Below are 9552 nucleotides of genomic sequence, written 5' to 3'. Positions count from 1 at the left end.
TCTTTTTGCTTTAGTATCAAACCCTTTTCCCCCTTGAACTCACTCTTCACCCTGCCCCGAGCCTTGCTCAGGACCAAGTGGAGACACTGAGCCCCCCTGGAAGTGGCCTGGTCCACCTGAGTTAAGCAGGGGCCCAGCGCTGCATCACAGAGCAGAGAGGCTCCCAGTCTCCCCGCAGGCCCCAGGCAGGGGCGCGAACTGGAGAGGAGGGCAGTGGTGTGGTGCCTCCTGGAAAGTTCTGCCTTGTGTCTGGGCCTCACCGAGGAAAGAGTTGCCGGCTGCCTCTGGCCCTGAAGCCCTGGCTCCTGTTTAATATTCTGCCTGCTCCGTTGATGTTGTGCTTGGCTCCTGTGGGGCTGCAACTCCCGGCTTGAAACTGGAGCCAATTTTCTGTCTTCATCTCACAGTGTTTTGACTGGAGGCAGATCCAGTTCAGGCCGATCAGGGCTGGTGGAAACAACTACCGAGTGTGTCTCTGTCTGCTTCGTTTTGGGAAAAGAAAGTGGAGGGAGCCCCAGAATGTTGTAGAGGAGCTGGCCCAGCCGAAAGGAGACAAGAGGGCCAGCCACACAGACCAAACCTGAGCGCATCAGTAGGGATTAACGGTGGAGATTTCTGCCTCCCCACCCTTTCCTTTTGATTGATTAGCGGATTTCATCAAAGGAGACTCTCTGGGGACTGACTAGAAAATTGATTTTGCCTTATTAATAGAAAGGAAGCGCAAGGGTCCGGGACTTGCCTCTTAGGGGTACATTTTGTGCGGGAAGGTCAGGGGGAAAATGTGTTAGGAGGCAAAGCAGCTGTCTCAAAGAGGGCTGAGGGGAATCTGAGAACAATAAGAAATGGGATTTTAAAGATCCGCCCATGAAATGCAGATTGCCGAACACAGAGGCTGAGCTAATAGCAGCAAGAGAGTTTGCTGAGGTTTTCTTTGAAAAAATAATCAAATGTTTCAGGGTGAAGGGGAGGACCGAGAAGTAAAAGTTTCCCAAAGCAAAGGAATGAAAATGCCAAGGCCATTCCCTGGCTTATTCTTGATTAGGGCTGTTTTCTTTCTTTCTTTCTTTTTTCTTTTCTCTTTTTTTTTCCTTTTTTCTTTTTCTTTTTCTTTCTTTCTTTCTTTTTTTTTTTTTTAGATCTGAGGCTGTCAGAGATGACTCTGGTTCTGTCCATGAATAGATTCTGCGAGCCCATTGTCTCGGAAGGAGCTGCTGAAATTGCTGGGTACCAGACACTATGGGAGGCTGACAGCTACGGAGGCCCAAGCCCCCCTGGGCCAGCACAGGCTCCTCTGCAGGGAGACCGGGGAGCCGGTCCCCCACTGGCAGGTACTGCCCTTGACCTTTCCCTGCTGCCCTCTGCAGCTCAGCTGCCAGACTAGTGGGCGGGGGTGGTGTCTGGGGCGCCCTTCTGAGCTGAGAGAGCTCATGTTCCAGGGACTTCCCAGGCTGCCTGTACACCTCTCATAAGTGAGCCCAGGGCTCCCGGGAAGGGGACCAGACGTGATACTCAAGTTGCATTCAGACCTGAGGCTACGCAAGCTGCTGCTGCGTGTATAAGTCATGCACCTATGTTTTTAAAAGAACCAAACCAGATTTTGAAACTCTTGAGTTTGGATTTTGGTTTTTCACCCTGTAGGACTGCATGGCTCTCAGAGCTACACAAGTCCTGGTGAGCTTGACAATGAAATCTTTATCCCATGAGACATAAAGGAATCTACACTTTGGGCCAGAAGCTGTGTGTCTCTTCTTTTTATTAAGCACACAACTGGCTTTCATATTCAGGGGGAGAATTTTTGAAATCTAGATATATGTTCTTCCTGATTCTTTATTCTTATATTTTAAGGTAAGTTCCTTGGGTTTTTGTGTAGTACCCCTTAAAAAAAAAAAACCTATAATGTAAAATAAGTACTCTTTGAAGTTTGTTTTGGATTAAAAGCTCTGTTCTTTAAAATTTAAACCCTACTTTTATTCATGGCTGACATACTACGTTTTTGAGAAGAAAAAGGACTTTGGATAGCCCAAATTTTACTTTTAAATTAAAAAGTTTTTAATTTCATATATTGAAAGAAGGAAAATTATAACTCTAATATGCAGGTAGTCATTTGCTTCCTTACCTACAGCCAATAACATTTTAAAGTTATTTGGTTGTTAGTGCTGACAGTTAAAGATGTATACATTTGAGCAGTCGTGTTATGTTATCATGGATTTAATTAAACACTTTGAACAAATACTGTTCTTTCCTTTTATGAATTTTGCTGTTTGTGCATACAGTTAAGATTCTGAGTATTTAGTAAATGCTGAAATAGGTCATTTTCCTTTATAATTACCTCGAAATCCTTGCCTAGCCTGGGTCACAATTCTGTATGATAGCAACCATTAAGACAAATGTTTATTTTTAATCACCACATGTACAGACAGATACGTAGCCAACTTATCTTCTATAAGGAAATTAAAGGAAAGTATTTTGTTTGGAGAGTCTGGCAAACCGCATGTCATTTGTCATATCTGATTTATTACCACAGGATCACATTACAGGGGAATTTCAAATCCTATAACAACATCCAAGATCACATACTTTAAGAGGAAGTATGTGGAAGAAGAGGATTTTCACCCACCACTCAGCAGCTGTAGCCATAAAGTATGTTTTTTTAATAGTCATTCTTTTTATTAAGAGTTTTAAGATACTTAGTAACAGTTGCTTGATCCATTTCCAGAAATTAAATTGTTCCACCCAAGCAATGAAAATGAGCCACTTCTCAGCAGAGCCATATTAATCGTTGTCCCTTTTTTGGGTCCTGTGTTATTTTCACAAGGAATTGAGGAAAGAGCCAGCAGGAGCTCCTCTACCCAGAAATAACAACATTACATAATCCAAGGAACATCTTTTTTACAAATGATTTGATTTTTCTTAAGTTGCATTAATGGTTATGAATGGTGTGTGCTTTCACGTGTGCACAGAAAAGCACTTGTTCTTTCCTGACATTCCCCTTCCCCAAGCTCTAGCTCCAATGGCCAGTGCCACTTCTGTGGGTGCCCACCTGGGAGCGGTTCCCCAGGGCTTCTCAGGACCCTTTACAGGTGGACTCCCCATCTGTTGAAAGCATGCGTGGAAGTAGAAACATGCACTCGTACACTGGCTGCATATGTTTACTTTGTTAAAATATGTAATTCATTCCCAAGAAGAGACCACAGCTAACTCTTTTGCATACATAAGAAGAAGTAGGAAACTGGCCACTAAGCTTTTCAAATACCATTTCTTTTTCTTTATGGTTATCCTCCTTTAAAAACTATCTACAGATTTAATCGAGGGAGGGTATAACCCCAGGGCTTCTGCGTGGCCCCGGTTAAGCGTCTGACTCTTGATTTTGGCTCAGGTCATGATCTCAAGGTTCCATAAAGTTCAAGTTCGAGCCCTACTTCAGGCTTCGAGCTTATAGTGCAGAGCCTGCTTAGGGTTTTCTCTCTCTGCCCCTCCCCTGCTCGCTCACTCAAAATAAGTGCATGAACTTAAAAATAAGAAAAGGGAGGGTATAAGCCAAAGCATAGTTGTCTGAAACACGGAGAGGATTTTTAATTTTTTGATGCACTTCCTCTCTGTCTCCTCTTACCCCATCTCCCCATCACCCCACAAGCTTATCCTTCAAGGTGTTGGCTTTGGCCTTGCTCATAATGACCTGGGCATGCATTGGTAGGTGCTGAGCTTTTCTCTGAATGTATAGTTCCTGCCTTTGATCCTGGGCTGGCTTTGTTCGTAGCTCCTCAGGTCATGCTAACAGTTCCTTTTTTTTTTTTTATGGCCTGGAAGAGGTGGCCCCCAGGACACAAGCTGTTTATTTCCTCTTTCGTTTTTGTGTTCTGGTTGCAGCGAATTTCTAGTTGCCTCTGGATCTGTACCAATCATCACATGGTGATGGTAGCACAGTGCTCAGAAGTGAGTCTTTCTCATTTCTTCCTTGCATCTCTTCTCCTGCCTGGCTCCAGAAGGAAGCCTACTTTGGCCCTTCAACTGACAGATCCTTTCAGGGGAAAGGCTGTTGTCCCTCGTTCAAGCAAAGATAATTGCAAGTGTTAAACCCACAGGGACAGCCCTGAAAGCAGTTCTCATGCTCCTGGCCAGGGTTTGAAGTATACTTATGATGACCTGCATTTTGCCATCTTTCAAAAGACATTTATTCCCATGTAATGTATGAGTATATGTGTGCGCGTATGCATGTGTTTGTATACACTCACGTAAAAGCACAAGTGTCTTAAGGGTACAGCTTGATGGATTTCACATAGTGAACATACCCATGTAACTAGCACCCAGATCAAGAAACAACATAGCAACTGAGAACCTCTCTCTTCGGGCCTCTTGTTACTACTTTTCTGCCCCGCCCCCCCCCCAAGAAACTGCTCTCCTGATTTTTAGCAGTGTAGATTTGTGTGTTTCAGCATCTCCCTCACGGGGGCCATATAAGAGCGAACAACCTGACCTCCCCCTGCTGAGGTCTCCATTGTGACTGGATTCCCAGGCGCTTGACCACACCAGGGATTCAGGAAAGGGGGGGGCGGGGGAGAGACATTAGTAACACCAGGGACGGCATCCCTAAATGAATTTGGGAGAAACAGGAGCCCAGTATTCCCAGATCCAGAGACTACCAAGAAAGAAATGTACTGTGACGACATTTTCCTGTAGCCCATGACCTAAGTTTTCTCTCCCTTTTTTGACTTTTAGACCATCTCAATTTTTGAGGAACGAGCCCACATCCTTTATATGTCATTAGAAAAGCTAAAGTTTATCGATGATCCTGAGGTATACCTGCGAAGATCTGTCCTTATAAACAATTTGATGAAAAGGATCCATGGAGAAATCATCACGCAGAGTAACTGGTGCTTTCCTGCCTGCTCTTTCAATGGCACCTCTGCTCAAGAGTGGTTCATGGCTCAAGACTGTCCCTACCGAAAACGACCACGGATGGCCAAAGAGGAGTGTGAAAAATTCCATGCCTGCTGCTTTTACCAAGAATGTGGTGGTCACTACCTAAATGTACCCCTTTCTGTCCATGCTAGCGTTGGAAGTGCCTCCACCACTGTCCCCTCTTCCTCCTCATCCTCCTCTTCCTCTCCCCCTCTACCTTTACCGAGTTGTTCCCACCAGGTGGATTTTGACGTAGGCAGCGCACCTATTTACAAGGGTGATGGCCAGATACCTGCCAATGAAATCTTTGTTACTAATGTCAGGTCGCTAGGTGTTCAGGAAAAGGCCACCGTAAGTGATGAGAAAGCAAATCATGACACCAACAGGGATGGTGGCCCCATAAGCCATGAACCTGTGGGAAATGACCTGGCTTTTGAGTGCAAAGGCCAATTTTATGATTATTTTGAGACTGCATATAATGAAAAAAGCAATGTGAGCGAGTCTTGGAAAAAATCCTTAAGGAAAAAGGAGCCTTCACCAAGTAACAAACTGTGCTGCAACAAAGGGAGTAAAATATGAGCCATCTTTTCACCGAAACTCTGAAGCATGCACAGCATGATCAATTAGCTCTCATAAATTTTATTTTGAATGGATTTTATAGTTTTGTACAACTGATAAAATTATGCCATGAACATGCCGTGTCGTTTTAATGCCTGGAGAGCAGATTGCATAAAACATCTGTATAGTAGGCATCAGCGAGCTACTTACAAATGTGGTGATTTTGCCCAAAAACCAGCTGACTTAATGCTTAAAAGTAGACCTTAGTTTTCTTATGGAAAAGGTCAGTAGATTAGCCTGGGGGCAGTGTGCCCTTGTGATCTTTCCACTACCCCCAAGGAATCTGTCACTAGCTAAGAAACTTCCAATATGTTCGCCAACTAATTAGGTAGTTATTTGGTAAGCAAACCAAAACAACCAGCAAAAGATGCCTGCTTCTACGTGACTATTTTTTTTCTGAATAAAAGACTGAAGACAGGGAGCTAGATGAAGTGGCCTCGTGGTGCCATTAAGTATTTATATTTAACAGTCTTGCGTGACAGATGAAAAGAGGATGGAACGTAATGAAACACCAGTCTTGGGGTGGCAATCAACAATATGTATAGAGGGGTGATCCCTGCAAGTTCCTGGCTTGCCTGTGATGGGTGATTTGGCTGTTAAAGAGAGGTGTTATACAGGGCGATTTTTGGTGCCTTACTTTATCTTAATTTTTGCCAATGTGCAAATTAAGGATAAATCAGAGTTACAGCAGGGATTTAACAAACAGGAAAAAAAATACACAGGGTGGATCAATATCGTTTGGAAACCGTTAACTTCGAAACTATTGCGTTCAATTTTTGATTCAACATCTCTATCCTTTCTTTGTTTTTGATGCCCAATTGCTTTTGGATTTGGCATTTTTAGAAAGGGATGGGGGCAACAATAGAGCTGTTAGAAGCCAGCACTAAGCTGCTTGAGCTTTTTCTATGGCAACGGTCTGTTGCTGGGGTTTGGGTTTTTTGGGTTTTGGGTTGTTTAGTTTTGTTTTGTTTTCTTGTCCAATGAAGTTCATGAACCAGTGGCATGCATTATACTTTAATCTGTTTTGCATCATTTCACTCGTTTAGATTATGAAAGCATGTGGTTTTTTATATATGACTTTTGCTGTTGATTAAGAAGCACAATGTTAATAAATGATGTGGTGATCAATAAGGTTTTATCTTAAAGAATGTAAAGATTTTAGTTTTTGGAAAGTTATTTTGGAGAAATGGGACTCGGCTGGCAATAGCTACCATGTATTTGGTCAACATGTTTCTCAGTGATTTCTTTAATTTGTACGTTTGCAAGAGCGTGTTCAGAGTGCCCCTCTGACCGTCTGCCCTTCTCCAGCCAACTTCTTCCACACTGTATTGCAGTTTCCAAGGTTGCTAATTGACTTGGGCCTCCTTAAACAATACTTCACAGGAACCAAATGCCAAATGGAGGAAATAAGTACGTCCTCCCAGTTTCTCCAAGATAAAGCTTTTTTATTATTGCTATTAATATTAAATATAGGTCTCATTCATACAGTGTATGAGTAGGATCATTTGGACAATGTCCACAAGGACCAATTTTTAAAACATGTTCTTGTGTTATGGCTAAATAGTCTAGTAATGTTTTGTCCTTTATTTTCAATATTTGATAAACATTTGATGTTGAAAACTTAGATGATAGATGCTTGTATATGACTGTGTTGTTGTAATAAAGTGAGGTTTTCTTGATATATATTTATTAAAATGATCAAAATTCATTAAGATTTTGTTATTTTAATAATCCTCAGCAGTGTTTCTCTTTTCCATTGCTCTTTCTCCTTTAAAAAACTCTAAATGTCTAGTGGACAGTGGCCATGCAGGTGTCTTCAAAATGAAAGACTACTTTAAGAGGTCAATCGGACAGGTATTTTAGAATGATGCTAGTTTGTAAGTTTAGATTCCTGTGGATTAAGAGGACAGTGGTTTTTTTTTAATTTTTTTTAACGTTTATTTATTTTTGAGACAGAGAGAGACAGAGCATGAACAGGGGAGGGTCAGAGAGAGAGGGAGACACAGAATCTGAAACAGGCTCCAGGCTCTGAGCGGTCAGCACAGAGCCTGACGCGAGGCTCGAACTCATGGACCACGAGATCATGACCTGAGCCAAAGTCGGACGCTTAACCGACTGAGCCACCCAGGCGCCCCAAGAGGACAGTGTTAATAAATGATGTGGTTGGTTGTCAAGGCTTCATCTTGAAGAATCTAAACATTTTCCATTTTTGCAAAGTTTCTGACGAAAACATAGCATAATGTAAACCCTGAGTAAATCCTAGCTGATTTCCATTATGAAATGCCAAATTGTCAAAAAGATGACTCGTGTCAATGGTTGAAACCGCCATAGATCATTGCTAGTATTACTCCGTACGACTCTGTATTAATGTTATTCTTAGAGGCTAATATTTCATTTGATAAGAGAAGGCTAGTTGAAAGCTAATTAATTTGTGGAACATAGCATTCTTACTCTGTCCTACATCATAGAGATTTAAATATGAAAGAAATAACATCCTTTTGCTTTTTAAAATCCCCCAGCATTATTAATGTTTCTCTTGATGGCCAAAGCTATAAAATGACTGAGTTGGTGATTTCCCACAGCACTCACCTGAGCTGGGGTTCAGGCTTCCACTCTCTAGAACCCACCAGAGCTTCTCTGCTGGAAGATCGGTGCCTTTGAATTCAGCAGCATTAAAATTTGTAATTTTTAGTCATCAAGTTTTTGTTTCTAGGATATTTCCAGCATACCAAAAGACCTGCTTTCTCTTTCCCCTGCCTCCCCAAAAAACTCCTACTAAACACCCATCGGAATGAAAATGTTCCTTTTGTTGGTGTGAGAGCGTTAGGGCCTCCTGTGTGCCTAGATTGCCATGTCTACTCAGAAGATACTCAAGATGTTTCCAGAGTGGCCAAGACAGGTAAATCTAGGGACTGGGTTCTATAGCTGCATCCTCAGAGACTGGTAAAGCTAAGACACTCTTCACCCCACACACTGTGTCTGTCCACCTGGAAGGAGCACCTTTTCTCATTGCTGTGCTTTGCTTTAAGGAAAACCTGATAGGGCAAGATTCTGGACTTTTAAAAGTTAAATGAAGGGAAATACTTAAGAAAATGACCCAACTCCCCCCAAGAATGCCATTGATTGCTACTCCCTGAGGCATCTAGGTGCATCTCATTAACCAAATCATTCACCTTTGTCTCTGGTCGTTCCTCTCTAAAAGTGGAGCAGAGGCCCTTTAAAAGAGCAAAGATACCGTAGTCCTCCTAGCTTCCACTCTCAAAAATCCTATTATTCTGTGCTTCACCTTGAAGGGGTCCCAAGGACAGGATTACAGCAGCCAGGATGTGGGAGGAAGGTAGAAACACTCAAAAACTTGAGGAAGTGACTGCTGACCAATTAGTAATTAGGGTCAAACATCTTTGGCACGATCTTTTAAGACAGTGGTGATTTAGAACATTTTGTTTCGTAAATGGTGAAGCCAGCGAATGAACATTTAGTTTTGGAGATCATAGTTAACTCCATCAAAGCAGGGCTACCCACCCCTCCAATCATGAACTTGTATTACAGCTCCACTGAATGGCTTCCTTTCTGTATATCTAGAGAAGAGCTGGGAACAACTTGGCAGCAGACATGGGCGTTAAGAGATGTCAACCTCACAATAAACATCAGACAAGGATATAAGGATTCGTATGCAACGCAGCTCAGGCTTTTATATTCCTCAAACAAATTGTGAGCAGAAAACGTTTTTGAAAATAATTAGTTGTTCAAATCCATTTTCTGTGACAGCCCCTGAAGTTTGAAGCCACTTCATTTCTACTGAAGGTTATCCATGCCAATTTTGCTAGGCCTTTTCAAAAACAAGGAGTCAGCAGGCCATGAACAGTGATGGTTTAAATGAGATGCAGAACTGTCCCAGGAAGAGGGGAAGGAAATCAATAGTTCGGTAACAAAAGAGACAATGTATGGTTTCTAGGAATTCACATTAGGATTGCTGTGTTTTGATTGTGGTTTAAAATAAAATGCATTCAGGATCTTGCAAGTTACTACTCACTG

General features: G+C 42.4%; 1 protein-coding gene across 2 annotated transcripts; it reads left to right on the top strand.

The window, feature by feature from the left end:
• Positions 1-1105: 1105 nt before the first annotated feature.
• SERTAD4 (SERTA domain containing 4) lies at positions 1106-9180 on the top strand. Of its 2 annotated transcripts, none has more exons than XM_049634211.1 (3): positions 1106-1328; positions 2525-2640; positions 4717-7226. In XM_049634211.1, the coding sequence occupies exons 1-3, from the start codon at positions 1154-1156 to the stop codon at positions 5476-5478; spliced, it is 1053 nt and encodes a 350-aa protein (XP_049490168.1). In that variant the 5' UTR covers positions 1106-1153; the 3' UTR covers positions 5479-7226. The 2 variants fall into 2 exon arrangements, with proteins under 2 accessions (XP_049490168.1, XP_049490169.1); XM_049634212.1 differs by lacking the exon at positions 4717-7226 and adding an exon at positions 9100-9180 and having other exon boundaries at positions 1129-1328.
• The last annotated feature ends 372 nt before the right edge of the window (positions 9181-9552 follow it).

The sequence above is a fragment of the Panthera uncia genome, chromosome F1 (genome assembly GCF_023721935.1).
Source record: "Panthera uncia isolate 11264 chromosome F1, Puncia_PCG_1.0, whole genome shotgun sequence".
Taxonomy (NCBI): domain Eukaryota; kingdom Metazoa; phylum Chordata; class Mammalia; order Carnivora; family Felidae; genus Panthera; species Panthera uncia.
The sequence above is the reverse complement of the archived record's forward strand: the minus strand, read 5'-3'. Positions and strand labels throughout refer to the sequence as shown.

Coding starts and splice junctions, on each gene's coding strand:
- SERTAD4 (XM_049634211.1), top strand. CDS start 1,154: ATGACTCTGGTTCTGTCCATGAATAGATTCTGCGAGCCCATTGTCTCG. Junction 1,329..2,524: donor AGCCGGTCCCCCACTGGCAG/GTACTGCCCTTG, acceptor TTATTACCACAG/GATCACATTACAGGGGAATT. Junction 2,641..4,716: donor TCAGCAGCTGTAGCCATAAA/GTATGTTTTTTT, acceptor TTTGACTTTTAG/ACCATCTCAATTTTTGAGGA.